Below are 17,064 nucleotides of genomic sequence, written 5' to 3' on the forward strand. Positions count from 1 at the left end.
TTTCATTTTAAGAGGAAGTACAACTAGGTAACCATCCTCTCTGAATAAATTAAATAGGGAGAATTTTAAAATTAATTTTTTTTAAAAACAAAAATTATTTTATTAAGCCGAAAAGGTCACTAAAAATGTAAAATGTATACACCCTTGATTAACCCCCTCTCACACATAAAGCGAATGACTAGAACAGTATTCTCTCATAGGTCATCAGCTAGTATGAATTAGGGAGTCTCCTGCAGGTCGAGGTTCCGTCTTAGGCTAGAGAAATCGGCACATTATATGAGGATATGGGTCATGGTGATTTCAGCACCACAAGAACACGTGGGAGAGGTCATCGTCCCTCTTAAGGAGGTAAGAGTGCGTAGATCTTCCATGACCTATCTTCAGCCTACACAGAATTATGAACTCTCTCCATGAAGGCCAGAAAGAGGACTGCCACATAGCAGGTGTCTTCTTAATTGCCCTTGGCTTGTTGGAAGTTTGTTCTGGTTACCACTCACCAGTAACATATATGTCTCCACCGTAAAGCTGTTGAAATATTCAAAGATAAGAACAGTCGCCAGAAAGGAGTCAAGGCTGCACATTGGCAGAGTATGGCGTCTTAATATTTTTGAGATGACACAAGATTGAGCTATGCTGCAGAGGTCTGGATAACACATACCTGAAAGAGAATCAGTCCACCAATTAGCCTCTCATTGCTAGTAAATTGTATGCACACCCATCCTGCTGGTGACATTTCATCTCAACAGGGGCTACCGATCCTGAAAATAACTTAAAACATCAACAAATTTACAATATCAGCACTGCCTAATATCGTGAAAATAGTATATCTCTTGTCAGTTCAGAAGTTGTAAAAGCTGGTATCAATATGAATTGAGGTACGTTGAAAACAAAATACTTCTCCCTTTATTTAGTATCAATCAGTCATGATCTGCATATTTGGACCATACAGAAACGTTCTGTTTTACAAACTTAATCTGATGTGTTTGGGTTTTCTTTGGTATAATACATTTAATTTAGCAGTATAGAAAAGAATGCGTTATTGAATTTTGTTTGATATGGAAGGTAACATTTTTCTATAATGATCCAATGGCAAATATAAGTAATATCTTTCCAACAGCTTTCAGTTTCTTACATATTGTGTGGTGGCTTCCTTGTCAATTTGTGGCTCTTTTGTAGCTTAGAGGCACTGCTATTGTGCATTTCTGGGCATCTTTCTCTTGGAAACCAGGACCTTGTATATAGCTCCCTTTTCCATTGATTTCATGGCCTTATTATTTCTTCTTCTAGTATCATATGGTCAAAATGAACTTCAGTACTTTGAATTATGCTGCTTTTGTGTTGTGTTCCTTGTCACACTGCTGCTGTGTATTTCTTGGTGTGAGTTTTGTGCCTTTTCAGCAACAATCCAAATATGGTGTGGTGTCCAATGAGCTGTTAACACAAGGCTGATATAGCTCGACAGATATGCCGAAAAATTACATAACTGGAAAATTCAACATCAGAGCTTCTCTAGCTTCGGCTTTTTACTGCTGTTGTCTCTTAACTTAATTGTGTGGAACAGATGTCTTTATCACTTAAAGTCAAAACACTGAACAAGAAGAATATTGATGGAACACTTGGCCAACGTAAAGTAAGAATATCATCTTATCAGGTTACAGACACTAGAAAAACACATTGTAGAATAAGAAAGTGTAAAAAAAGGATTTACACAGAGCAAGATGGCTATGCAGTTCAGGCCACCTAGTTGTTACCATGCATTCGGGACTTGGTAGGTTCAAACCCCACTTGGCAGCCCTGAAGATGGTTTTCTGAGGTTTCCATTTTTCACATCAGTGCGAGGGTGCACTCTACCTTAAGGCCATGCTCACTTCCTTCCCAGTCCTAGCCTTGTCCTACCTCGCCATTGCTATAAGACTTGTCTGTATTGTTGCAAATTAAAACCAATAAATATAAAAGAAGATTTAATGTAAAGTAGAATAACAGCGTTATATCCTCAAACTGATCTAAAAGAGAGGTTAAATCTTGCATCCAAACAGTTTTGGTGCATTTTAAGATATGCATTGGTCGTTATTGAAAAGTGAAACTTTTGTTTCCAAAAAAATCAAACTCAAAATGTTAGACACCGAATTAATATTGAACTTGCAGGAATTGAAGAATTGTTGTTGAAACAAAAGCAAATTGTACAGTTTCTGATGAAAAAACTGAGAGGCCTTCTGTACAGAATTTGTGTTAAGTTTGGAAAGTAACAAGCGATGTTTAGGGCAGGTTGTAGAGAATGATATCTCTTAAATTTGTTCTAAAAAGTATAGGTAAACCTCTTGATATTGATAAGCCAAGAAAACTCTGAGTCTACGAGCTTCCATCCGGGGGATAGTGGGTTCGAAACCCAATGTCAGCAGCCCTGAAGATGGCTTTCCGTGGTTTCCCATTTTCACACCAGGCAAATGCTGGAGCTGTACCTTCATTAAGGCCAAGGCCACTTTCTTCCCACTCCTATCCCATTGTTGCCATAAGACCTGTGTGTGTTAGTGCGATGTAAAGCAAACTTGTAAAATAAGGCAGAATGCTCACTTTCCTTCCTCAAATATACTAAATGATATAATCCTATTCACAAAATGAAAATCAGAAATATTTATAAAAAAAAGAATTAACACAATTTGTACTTTATTGGTAATAATGCAGAAGAATATACTGTATATGTATATCAATCAATCACTACTGATCTGCATTCAGGGCAGTTGCCCAGGTGGCAGATTCCCTATCTGTTGTTTTCCTAGCCTTTTTTTAAATGATCGCAAAGAAATTGGAAATTTATTGATCATCTCCATTGGTAACTTATTCCAATCCCTAACTCCCCTACCTATAAACGAATATTTGCCTCAATTTGTCCTCTTGAATTCCAACTTTATCTTCATATTGTGATCTTTCCTACTTACATATTCGTCTACTGATGTCATTCCATGCCATCTCTCCACTGACAGCTTCGAACATACCACTTATCTAAGTTTACAAAAGGAGTATTTTTATTACTCCACCTATTCAATACAATTAATTCCACGGTTATGTTGTTAAATAAACATAGAAATTTAAAGGGACATGTTTTGTCCTTCTTTTATTGGGCATCATCAGCCTTATCTAATCTTAAAACAAGCATTGGTCAGAGGACATTATCAATTACAACTTATAAAAATTAAAAATATGATTTCTTAAAAGTAATGACAATGTGGAATAATTGTTATAAAATAAGGATGTTGAAACATAACATATACAGCATATGCTAAAATCACTTTATACAATTTAAAATGTTTGTCTAAAAGGAAAAGAATTTTGTGTCATTTTAATTCTAAAAACAACACTTGTCTGACACTGAAGTGGATCCTCTTTGTAGGAAATTTGAATATACACATTGTTTGGGGGTCAGATATCGAACCCAAGACCTTTTTTCCGGCCAATATTTTTAGGCTCCTGTGTTTTACATAAAAAACAGAATTCAACCTTAGCTTTCGTGTATTGTCATACCACTTTTGTTTATTGAGGTCTTGGGTTCAATATCTGACCCCCAAGCAATGTGTATATTCAAATTTCCTACAAAGAGGATCCACTTCAGTGTCAGACAAGTGTTGTTTTTAGAATTAAAATGACACAAAATTCTTTTCTTTTTAGACAAACATTTTAAATAGTATAAAGTGATTTTAGCATATGTTGTATATGTTATGTTTCAACATCCTTATTTTATAACAATTATTCCACACTGTCATTACTTTTTAGAAATCATGTTTCAAGTTTTATAAGTTATAAGTGATAATGTCCTCTGACCAATGCTAGTTTTAAGATTAGATAAGGCTGATGAAGCCCAATAAAAGAAGGGCGAAATATGTCTCTTTAAATTTAGTAATTTCCATGTTTATTTAACCACATAACTGTGGAATTAATTGTGTTGAGTAGGTGGGGAAATAAAAATACTCCTTTTGTAAACTTAGTGAAATATCTGTTTTCAGTACAGAACAAAGATTAGAGTTATGGTTTCTAACATGCCACGTAGTCGAGTAGCTCGTCTCCTTTCTCCCAAGTCTTCCCACCCCAAACTTTGTAACATTTATGTAACGCTACTCTTTTGTTCGAAATCACCCAGAACAAATCGAGCTGCTTTTCTTTGGATTTTTTCCAGTTCTTGAATCAGGTACTCCTGGTGAGAGTCCCATACACTGGAGCCATACTCTAGTTGGGGTCTTACCAGAGAATTATATGCCCTCTCCTTTACATCCCTACTACTACTCCTAAATACCCTCATAACCATGTGCAGAGGTCTGTACCCTGTATTAACAATCATATTTATGTGATCACCCCAATGAAGATTTTACTTGTATTAACACCTAGGTACTGACAATGATCCCCAAAAGGAACTATCACCCCATCAATGCAGTAATTAAAACTGAGAGGACTTTTCCTATTTGTGAAACTCACAACCTGACTTTTAACTCCGTTTTTCATCATACCATTGCCTACTGTCCAACTCAAAATATTGAGGTCATTTTGAAGTTGCTCACAATCTTGTAACTTATTTATTACTGTGTGCAGAATAACATCATCTGCAAACAGCCTTATCTCCGATTTCACTTCTTTACTCACATCATTGATATACTGTATATAAGAAAACATCAAGGTCCAGTAATACTGCCTTGAGGAATTCCCCTCTTAAGTATTACAGGGACAGATAAAGCTTCGCCTACTCTAATTCTGAGTTTTATTTTCTAGAAAAATAGCCACCCATTCAGTCACTCTTTTGTCAAGTCCTATTGCACTCATTTTTGCCAGTAGTCTCCCATGATCTACCCTATCAAATGCCTTAGGTATGTCAATCGCGATACAGTCCGTTTGATCTCCTGAATCCAGGATGTCTGCTATATCTTTCTGAAATCCTACAAGTTGAGCTTCAGTGGAATAACCTTACCTAAACCCAAACTGCCTTCTGTCAAACCAGTTATTAATTGTGCAAACATGTCTAATATAATCAGAAAGAATGCTTTCCCAAAGCTTACATGCAGTGCATGTCAAACTGATTGGCCTGTAATTTTCAGCTTTATGTCTATCACACTTTCCTTTATACACAGGGGCTACTACAGCAACTCGCCATTCATTTGGTATAGCTCCTTCAACCAAACAATAATCAAATAAGTACTTCAGATATGGTACTGTATCCCAACACATTGCCTGTAGTATATCCCCAGAAATCTTATCATGTCTAGCTGCTTTTGTAGTTTTCAACTTTTGTATACTACTGTAAATGTCATTGTTATCATAGGTAAATTTGAATACTTCTTTAGTATTAGTCACCTCCTCTTTTTGGACATTATCCTTGTAACCAACAATCTTTACATACTGCTGATGGAATACTTCTGCCTTTTGAAGATCCTTGCATCACCCTCCCTTGTTCACTAATGGTTCCTGGAATGTCCTCCTTGGAACCTGTTTCTGCCTTAAAGTACCTATACATACCCTTCCATTTTTCACTAAAATTTGTATGACCACCAATTATGCTTGCCATCATGTTATCCTTAGCTGCCTTCTTTGCTAGATTCCATTTTCTAGTAATTTCCTTCAATTTCTCCTTACTTCTACAGACATTTCGAACTATTTCTTTCCAACTTGCACCACGTCCTTAGTCTACTTCTCTGTTTTAAAATAGTGAATCTTTACCATTCCTTACCACCTTTAAAGGTACAAACCTATTTTCACATTCCTCAACAATTGCATTAAACCCATCCCAGAGTCTGTTTGCGTTTTTATTTAGTTTTCCACCGATCATAGTTACTTTTTAAAAACTCCCTCATGCCTGTTTTATCAGCCATATGGTACTGCATAATAGTCCTAATTTTAATACCTTCCTTTCTTTCACATTTATTTTTAACTATGACAAACACAGCTTCGTGATCACTAATACAATCTATTACTTCGGTTTCTCTATAGAGCTCATTTGGTTTTACCTGCACCACATCCGAAATATTCTTTCCTCTAGTTGCTTCCATCACTTTCTGAATCAGCTGCCCTTCCCATATTAACTTATTTGCCATTTGTTGTTCATGCTTCCCATCGTTCGCATTACCTTCCCAACTGACATTTGGTAAATTGAGATCATCTGCTACTATCACATTCCTTTTTTATCGTTTCCTGCATAGCTGATTATCGTATCAAATAATTCTGAATCAGCGTCAGCGCTACCCTTTCCCGGTCTGTACACTCCAAAGACATCATGTTGCCTATTATCTTTAGAGATGAGTCTTACACCTAGAATTTCATGTTTGTCATCTTTAACTTTTTCGTAGCTTACAAATTCTTCTTTCACCAGAATGAATCCTCCCCCTCATACCATTCCTATCTCTACGATACACGCTCCAATTCTGTGAGAATATTTCTGCCTCCATTATATTATTTCTCAGCCATGATTGAATTCCTATTACAATATCTGGTAAGTATATATCTATTAAATTACTTAGATTCCTTTCTGTACAATACTTACACAGTTGAGCGCTAACATTTTTGTGTCATCCCTGCTTGACTTCCATTTCCCTGTACCCTCACCACCACTCCTTAGGTCACCCCATTTCCCCGAATGTACCTGTCTATAACCGTTGTAAAGAAATTTCATAATTTATATGTACCACTGCGGTTTAAGTGAAGGCCATCTGAGCGCATCTGTATTTTCACGCTTAAAGCAGGGCGGCCGCACACGATGTAAGTTTGGCTGCAGTAGCACAGAGTACAAACACCGTGTGTTCGGTCTTGGTGTATTTGAGAGATCCTGTAGCTAATGATTTGTACTTTGAGCATTACAGACTACAAAATACAAGTTGAGGTTTCCAACCATAAATGTGTAGTGGTACTGTTTGTGTTTGAGCAAGACTGCAGCTTTCCACAAGAGATTATATCTTGTATAGATATCTGATCTCCTCTGCGATATGTATCATAGGGTCTTGTTTCAGTTCCTTGTCCTTGTTAGTGTTCGGGAGCTAGCTAGCTGATTTTATTGTCATCATCTTCGGACTGTACAAAAACTGTTAGTTTATTCTCGACTCTTGGACCACATTTTGTTTCTCTCGGTGAAGGGTGGCTCTGAAGTGCTGTTAAATAGGCTCAAGATTTGAGGGTGCACTTCTGGCTTAAAGAAATTCTTTGTATTCAGTCTACTGTCCTTGTAATATTCTGAAAATATTATAGAAATATATGCATGTGTGCATTCAATATGATCTCATTATTTGTTTTAATGAAGGAGGCTTGAGAGCCAGTTAATCGGGGAGAGGGGTACTTGCATCCTTAACCATTAAGAATTGGGGTGGGGGGTACATTACACAAAGTTTCTGTTGAAAAGAATGCTGTATCAGTGTGCATTTTGGCAAAACAAACACAGATTTCTTTCCTCTTGTGTGGATATACTAGCATATCACCTAACCTGTGTCATTCCAAAAATGAAGTATTCATAATGTTAACTGTATAGTTTCACCATGTCTGTAATTATTTTTCCATATATCAATACTGTTCAATAATATTTTTACACTTAGGTTGTTTTTTATGACTTTGTTGAATATAATTACTATTCTAAGAAATATACATAAATGCAAAATTTCATATCAAACTCACTGTTATCAGCAAAACAGTTTTGATGATCTGTGAAAAGAATGACAGATTTATTGATGAATTAAAAAATTTCTAAAACTCCTCAAAACTTTTATCATAAAATTGAAAACATTGTAGATACAAAGAAATCTTTTACTTACTTTGGAAAAATATGTTGACATTAAAAGAGTTTACTTCAATTTTTCTGGCAAACAATTTTCCTCATTGGAGCCAATTATATTCAGCTGTCTTCAGCAACTTTGTCATAAAAATTGTAGTGAAGTTATCTTTGAGTGTTAATTCTTATGACTAGGGAATGAGTGTCAGCATCGAAAAAAATCTTTCTCTTCTAGAAAAGACATGAAATTGGTGAATGACATTTTATTTCCCCTTTAATTAAGAAGAATTGGATTACCGATACTGTCACATTGTGTAGTTGGTTTATGTAAACCCTCTGTGGGTGTGGGACGCAGACAGAGAATAAACTCCCAGTATCTCCTGCCTGCCATAAGAGGCGACTAAAATGGGTGACCAAGGGATGATGGAATTGGAATCATGAGATTATTTGTGATTTGTGCTATTGCGTGAGGAACACTATGGGTCGACGTTACTTGCGATTAGTACCATTATGTGAGGAACACCATGGGTCTGGGCATTGCTTGTGATTAGTACCATTGTGTGCATTCCAGTGAGGCAGGGAGTGGGCACATGGCATCACGGATTGGCATCCGTGTGGGAGGAGCTGCTGTGCACCATGCTAAATTGTGTTGGCTTCCCTGTACTTATAATGGGTCTACGTTATCTGTGATTGGTACCACTATGTGAGAAACATCACAGAATTGTGCACTGTCCATGACTAATACCACTGTGTTGACCACCATGGGTTTGTTGCTTTTTAGTAGTACCTTTATTTGAGGAACACCCTGGGTCTGTGTTAGCTGTAAGTGGTGCCATTATGTGTGACATACCATGGGTCTACATTACCTGTGATTAGTACCACCAAGTGAGGAACATCATGAGTCTGCGTTAATTATGAGGTGCCGATGACCTGGACTTTGGACCCCTTTGGACAACAAGCATCATCTCATGTTTTCCATCATTATTCATTTTAGATTTTTGTCAGTGGATACATTTTTAAGACTTAATGTTTCATTTCGTTGCACCTTGTAGCATTAGGGGCTGACGACCTAGCTGTTAGGCCCCTTTAAACAACAATCATCATCATCATCATCATCATGGTGTATGTAAATATTTGGAACATCTTGATCAACAACCAAAACCTGTACTTGTTACTTACCAAAGACAAAGCACTTACCCATTATTTTATTCCTGTAAGCTATTAATATCTTATAGGCAACATACAAATGCTGTTAATTGGCACCTTGGCCCTTGCAATTACTTATTTTGTTTCCTGACCAAGTAAATATGCTATAAGAAATATTAGAACAAGGGAATGCAAAGTGAAATATTTGACAGTTCAATAGAGCTATAAGTAAATAGAAAAATGTGGCACCTTTTTCGTACTTCTTGGAGAATAGTACTGTACAGTAGCGCATCTACGATCGGCTGATGGGGGGTGGTTGTAGTTACAAAATCATAATTTCAATGTTATTGGCTTCATGTCCCACCAACCACTTTCTTACGGTTTTCGGAGATGCCCAGCTGCTGGAATTTAGTCCCACAGGAGTTCTTTTACGAGCCAGTAAGTCTATTGAAATGAGGCTGACATATTTGAGCACCTTCAAATACCACCAGACTGCGCCAGGATCGAACCTGCCTAGTTGGGGTCAGAAGGCCAGCATCTCAACTGTCTGAGCCACTCAGCATGGCAGTTACAAAATTACGGTAGAATGCTATGAAAGTGCATGAATGACTTTTCATTATAAGGACACTGATACAAGTGAATTACAGAGCTGTTAGTTCTACAACTATATGTCTCTGAATGTTTTAGTTTATTGTCAATTTCTGCATATTTTTGTAAAAAACTCCATGTGAGGGGGTTCTAACCCCAGTAACCCACCCCCTCTGGCTATGCCCCTTTTTAAATGTTTGCTTCTAAATTTTGGAAGCAAACTTTCACAACATGGGACTAAGAAAGCTTTTTGTTACAGAAATTTTTTATGTTGGTCTTTTTGGTACCTCCTATATGGTGAAGATAATAAAATTGGTGGTAATTTTATATTTGTTATTTCACAAAATTGTCATATTATGTTGAAATGATTATATAACATCTGTTGACAGGAAAGTGGAGCACCTGTCCTTACTGATGATGTCAGCCTCCAGGTATTTATGGAGCACCTGAAGAAACTGGCTGTTTCATCTACAGCCTGAAACATTGTTACATAATGGAGTATGATGTACTGGATACAAGAAGCAGTGTTCAAAGTAAAACATTTGTGAAGAAAGCTTGGTAGTGTAAACCACTGCAGTAATAGAATAATTTAGCCACCAGTTGCCATTTGGCCTGAAAACATTTGTCTGTTCACTTTGGAGACAGTAAAGAGTGCCTTCGCTCAACCAGAGTACCTCCACATATTTTTCCTTTTAATTCTTCAATTTTTAATTTATCTTAATTCACAACTGCATATTATATCAGTGACCGATGCTCACCATGTTTCTAACTGTGTTTTCTGTTGTAGTTTTTGTTTTCCTCATCTATTTGTTATCAGAGGTGTGAGGAAAAAGCATGAGGTTTGTTTGTGAACTTTCTCAATGAAAGTGGAAATCATGTATTGAAGAAATATTCTTAAAGATTTATTTTATGTGGTTATGTATGTATCTATTGCAAATAATCAAAGATTCTGTTTCTGTGTAATCATTGTTTCTTACTCTGAATTATGTTTGTTGCTTCCTTTCCAAAAATAATAGCCTACGTAAGAATGATCTGTTAGGGATACAGGTCTGAAAAGCAGGAGGCTTGCAAGTACATTCCATACAGAATTGTGGAGAATTTTTCTTATTGATTTAGCATGAATTTCTGGCTTAGGTAAAAATGAGACAACAGCAGAGAAATGCTCTGTATACACCAGCAAATTTGTAAAACTTATGGAGCTCATTGGTTCTCATTGTTGAATGAGATTTACACACCCACATGAAATATGTTTTTACTGTATATACAAGATGAACGACATAACTTGACCTCTATAAATATATTTCTCCATCTTTCCTTTTCACTTAAAATAATTGGGAGTTTCCATTATTTTAAAGAAATATGTATTGTGCTGCAATTGTTGATTCATTATATATAAAGTTGAAAGGTAATTCTCTAATTTTACGAGCCCCTCTCTTCGTTTTCTTCCTATGAAATAGTTCATTTTTGTTGGAAAGAAATTGTGCTTTATTTTGGTACTTGCCCTAATTATGTACAGCAACAGAGCTGTGTATTTTGAACCACACATTCTCCATCCTACAAACAGTACATATTGTGTGTGGTGTTTTTTTTCCTAACTATTAATATCCCGGTTCTTTAATAGTAGGTTTTCATGTGTGTCTGTTATAATGGATTTCTAATTAATGGAATTACAAATGCATGCTCAAAGCAATTGTAGGATCAGCTCTCCTTTAATACAGTACTATTGTGTGACTGTAAATCCTCATTGCCTGAAGGAAGTGCTTGTTCAATGTTCAAAAAGCCGGTCTTTTAAGGCCAAATTATGTCATAACACATACAGAAGTTGTTACTGGACTTATGAATCTTGTTAAAAATGTGCTGGATATCTCGGAATGTGTTTTAAAACATATAATCTTCAAGTTAAAGGTGAACACAACACATAAACACACATTTCATTATTCATTGCTAAGTATGTAATATGGAAATTTACTAACAGTGTCGCTAATCTGATGCCTCCATGTGCAACCATTCTCAAGTTGTGTGTGGAGGTAGTAACTGCTCGTGATGTCACTGCATTGTCGAGTCTACCTGGCAGCTTTGACGCTGTGCACAAACTTGTGCTGTCTTTTCCTGCACTCCATCTGCTACTGCTGTGTTCTTCTGATGCTATTGTTAGTGGGCTTATTTTGACTTGTAATAATGCCGGACTGAGTGGCTCAGACGGTTGAGGCGCTGGCCTTCTGATCCCAACTTGCCAGGTTTGATCCTGGCTCAGTCCGGTGGTATTTGAAGGTGCTCATATAAGTCGCCCTCATGTCAGTAGATTTACTGGCACGTCAAAGAACTCCTTTGGGACTAAATTAGGGCACCTCGGTGTCTCCAAAAACTGTAAAAGTAGTCAGTGGGACGTAAAGCAATTAATATATTGACTTATAATGGATGTATATAACATACTTCCGTATCAGTTTGAGCCAGAATGAATGACGTTTGGTGATGTCCATTCAAGTAGCAATCTTGACAAGGATGTACTAAACGCTACAGGCCAAGGCAGCACGTGAATTTTGTGTAATTGTAATGAGTGTGTGCTCTTGTGAATTAGACCATGTAAAAGCAGTGAAATCAGAGAAATTCATGTATATGACAAGAAATCCCTCGTTTACAAGGCTTATTTTAGACCATGAAGTGTTGACAATGACAAGGCAAGACATGAGCTTAAGAACAAAAATCAGGGCAACGAAACATTTACTGACAACTTTAAATCAATTTTATTTGTTTTATTTGTTACAAACAGTTCACTTCCTGGGTAAATTCATGGACTCAGATTGGTAAAAAGAACAGTATTGTCACACCATCATGTGTTGTCAACACCATAAGGAACAAATTTTTAGAACCTGATCGCACCTATGTGGACTTCAAGCTGTAAATAAAAATAGAATTATGGGAGAGTTTCCTGTGATTGTTTAATGTATGATAAATTTAAATAAAATGTTATTTTGATATGCAGTACGGTACCTCTTTTATTGCTGCAAGTGCAATCGTGAAAATTGCTTCATAATAAGGTTGTCCTTGGAAGGTCAAGGTATTGTAGCTATGTTTTTAGGCAGTGAGAGATCCATTGTTTGAGCTGTTGATGGGCAACGCTCTCGCTTGAGACCCTCGAAACTAATTCTCTTGTGATGCAATCTGTGCGACGTCCCAGTAACTACAAGTGTAAACTTGATGGTATACCGTAAGCAATCTAATAGTTTCATTTCTGTATTGATATTATTCACAATTACAATGAAAAGAAGGCTTCCACCTAATCAATACTTTATTTAATCTTATTTAATCTACAGGACCGGTTTCGACCTTTCTTAGGCCATCCTCAGCTTGTCACACAATCTGATATTAACATACCATGCAATTAAAAAACAATACTAAATCTAACAAGGAATGCCACATTACAATACGATCGTCAGATTTGTTGTTTTTCATGATTTGGGACAATCGTCGAATTGGAAACCTGAATGTGATATTTAAATTCACTATCTTCTCATAAATAACATATGTAAAATGACATATATAAAAAATTGGAGTGGTTTTGGACTTGAAAAGTTTGTTACATTTCTTGGTTCACTCTAAAACTAGCTCGAAGTTGAAAAAACGTGTGTTGAGTGTATATAATGTTCACATATCATTAGTCATATGGGACGTTGGACTTGTGGCTTGCACTCCTTATTACTTATACCACTTAGTTACACACACATTATAAAATCGTATGCCTAATGTTAGCTTAACTATGATTATGAAACAAAATTGGATCTGTTCATGAAATCTTGATAAAATGGACATTGGTGTGAACACTTTAGTGATTCATATGAAGTTAAAATATACATTGAAGTTCAATGACCTGCATTGTGTATTAAAAAACTTCACTATTTTACTGTAATGCTTAAAATGTTGGGTACAGTGTTCTTAAATATGGATTTGCATCATAGCATACATGCGAAAAGCATTAAAACACATGTCAATGCTGGAAAGCATTATATGAAATTGCGATAACTCATTTGAGATTTAAGTGGAAGTTATAGTGTGGATCTTGAAGCGTGCACTCTATTATTTCCGTGCGATTTATATTCATAGAAGTATCATAACATGTTGTCCAATTTTAAGATACACTATGTGGCATTTGATTGGTGTGGAGGCTCTCTCTTGACAGTTGTGTATTAGGATATGACAATTATCTGTGAAAGATAAAAAGAAAATGGAGGGTAAGTGATTTCATTTTCAGCAACTGGGAATGTCTGTTAAACATGTGGAGTGGGTGTGTGTGTATATATGTACTTACTGCTGTTGTTGACTAACGGTGTATGTTGCTTGGGAGCACGCCATGCACTGCTCCATGTTCGTCTAGGGCTGATGTTTGTTGCTATGAGGGGGAGGGGTGGTTGTTGAAGGGGTAGGGGTGGAGCTGGGCGTGTCTTTTAGGCGGTTCCTTGACGTGTATCGGGTTTTGTTTGTTGATTCGTTTTAGATAAGTGTTTTTTAAAGGAGGGATAACTGTGTTGAAAATGGTGTTTGTTTTTTCTGTAATTTCATTTAGGTTGAAGTTAGGATTGGCATATTGATCCATACTGATATCGCTCCTTTAGGAAACGCTTATCTAAAAAGACTCAACAAACAAAACCCGATACATGTCAAGGAACCGCCCAAAGATGCCCAGCTCCACCCCTACCCCTTCAACAGCCACCCTTCCCCCTCATAGCAACAAACATCAGCCCTAGACGAACATGGAGCAATGCACGACGTGCTCCCAAGCAACACACACCACTAAGTCAACAACAGCAGTAAGTACACACATACACACACCCATTCCACACGTTTAATAGACATTCCCAGTTGATAAAAATGAAATAACTTACCCTCCATTTTCTTTTTATCTTTCACAGATACTTGTCATATCCAAATACACAACTGTGAAGAGAGAGCCTCCACACCAATCAAATGCCACATAGTGTATCTTAAAATGGGACAACATGTTACGATACTTCTATGAATATAAATAGCACGGAAATAATAGAGTGCACTCTTCAAGATCTACACTATAACTTCCACTTAAATCTCAATTGAGTTATCGCAATTTCATATAATGCTTTCCAGCATTGACATGTGTTTTAATGTTTATTCGCATGTATGCTATGATGCAAATCCATATTTAATAACATTGTGCCTAACATTTTAAGCATTACATGTAAAATAGTGAAGTTTTTTAATACACAATGCAGGTCATTGAACTTCAATGTATATTTTAACTTCATATGAATCACTAAAGTGTTCACACCAATGTCCATTTAATCAAAGATTTCATGAACAGATCCAATTTTGTTTTATAATCATAGTTAAGCTAACATTAGGCATATAATTTTATTACATGTGTGTAACTAAACGGTATGAGAAATAAGGAGTGCAAGCCACAAGTCCAACGTCCCATACGACTAATGATATGTGAACATTATATACGCTCAACACATGGTTTTTCAACTCCGAGCTAGTTTTAGCGTGAACCAAGAAATGTAACAAACTTTTCAAGTCCAAAAACACTCCAATTTTTTATATATGTCATTTTACATACGTTATTTATGAGAAGATAGTGAATTTAAATATCACATTCAGGTTTCCAATTCGACAATTGTCCCAAATCATGAAAAACAACAAATTTGACAATCTTATTATAATGTGGCACTCCTTGTTAGATTTAGTATTGTTTTATAATTGCATGGTATGTTAACACACCGAGCTCGATAGCTGCAGTCGCTTAAGTGCGGCCAGTATCCAGTATTCGGGAGATAGTGGATTCGAACCCCACTGTCGGCAGCCCTGAAAATGGTTTTCCGTGGTTTCCTATTTTCACACCAGCCAAATGCTGGGGCTGTACCTTAAGGCCACGGCCACTTTCTTCCCACTCCTAGCCCTTCCCTGTCCCATCGTCGCCATAAGACCTATCTGTGTCGGTGTGACGTGAAGCAACTAGCAAAAAAAAAGGTATGTTAACATGAGATTGTGTGATCAGATGAGGATGGCCTAAGAAAGGTCAAAACAGGTCCTGCAGATTAAGTAAGATTAAATAAATTATTGATAGGTGGAAGCCTCCTTTTCATTGTAATACCTAAAGCAGTTATTGCATGAAATAACGTTCTCATATGGAAACGTGAGAACCAGTAAATTTTGTCAAAAGCCTGGAAAAGTACTGCATGTCCAACTATGAACCCCTTAATACCATTAACGAAAGTGAAAACACAGACTGTCATTATCTTAAATTGTTCATTATTTATTTGAGGTGGCTGTCTTAACTGAATAACACTGCATAATATGTGAATTACTGTAGATAGGATGTACACCTACCGGGATACTGGAGGTCTGCATTATTCAAACTTGATATGGGGCAAGATGTACCTTGCTGCATATGCAACCACCATTACACGTGTCAAATATGTAATCTGAGTTTTCTCCAATTCTTTGACAGGGTAGTGATGGGCAATGTCAAAAACATATCAGATGTAAGGCTTTTCAGGCGTTTGCTCTATTAACCAGCGTTTCGTCTTAGGTCTGACACTAGACTCATCAGAGTGGGATGTGTCAGACCCTACCCACTGACGCTGGGGTGTATGCAGGTGAGGCACAGTCTGATAACTGCATACGGGAGATAAATCTCCACAATGGAATTATTGCCCGCCTAACAATTCCGAATGGAGAATTCTAAATTCCATGGAGAGGTCTCAACCGGTAAACTTTGTCAGAAGCCTAGGAAAGTACTGCATGTTGAACTGTGAGTCACTTAATACCATTAACGAAAGTGAAAGCAAAATGTCTGTATCTTAAACGCTAGATGACTTATTTCAGGTGGACAGCTTAGCTGAATAACCCTTATAATTTGTTAATTAATAACTGTAGATAGAATTTACCTACCTGGATGCCTCGCAATTTCTATCGACAGGGTAATTTCCTGTGATGCAGACCAGACCGGAGGTGTTCTGTGACGATTCTCCTTCATTGATATTGTGTGTTTTTAAGTGCTGGATCATCCCAAAACTATTTCTGTCGATGTATTTTACTTCTTTTGAACAAACAACACAGCGGGCTGTGCTATGTGCCATCTCTTCAAAATAACCTACATCCACAACTTACGTTGCGTTTCAGACATCGTCGTAAAGTTGTCGCGTACAATTAGACACAATAAAACATTGCACAGTCATATACCGAGGTACCTAATTATGACGCGAATACTCTGTAACATTGTAAGGAATTGTTTCCTTCATCATCAAAATATCGGTAAGCACAAGTAGTGGTTATATGATATTGAATGTGGGGTCAGATAATGATGTACACCTACCTGTTGAAAGAATTGTAGCAAACTTAGGCATTTTAGATTACAGGTTCCACTCATGTGAAATGGTGGTTTCATATGCAGCAAGGCACATCTGCCCAGTCTCGAGTTCGAATAATGCACGCCTCTAGTTTCCAGTTAGGTGAACATATGATAGCTGCACTTAGCCTACTCATTCGTGTACTTACCGCCGCATACAATGCCAGAATGCGTATTCTTTATGTTATACTGTGTCAAAATAGATCTCTGTAGAAATGAA

The 17,064-nt window shown here is 36.9% G+C and overlaps 1 protein-coding gene across 3 annotated transcripts in view; it reads left to right on the top strand.

Annotated features, from left to right (window-relative positions):
- Sec23 (transport protein Sec23) overlaps positions 1–10,426 on the top strand; it is a 286,316-nt gene extending 275,890 nt beyond the window's left edge. For all 3 annotated transcript variants that reach the window (XM_067140550.2, XM_067140551.2, XM_067140552.2), the window contains one exon: positions 9,853–10,426. In XM_067140550.2, coding sequence (XP_066996651.2) covers positions 9,853–9,942 — 90 coding nt within the window. In that variant the 3' untranslated portion in view covers positions 9,943–10,426. The remainder of the gene's footprint in view (positions 1–9,852) is intronic.
- Positions 10,427–17,064: the final 6,638 nt, after the last annotated feature.

Source organism: Anabrus simplex, chromosome 2, assembly GCF_040414725.1.
Source record: "Anabrus simplex isolate iqAnaSimp1 chromosome 2, ASM4041472v1, whole genome shotgun sequence".
NCBI classification, from domain to species: domain Eukaryota; kingdom Metazoa; phylum Arthropoda; class Insecta; order Orthoptera; family Tettigoniidae; genus Anabrus; species Anabrus simplex.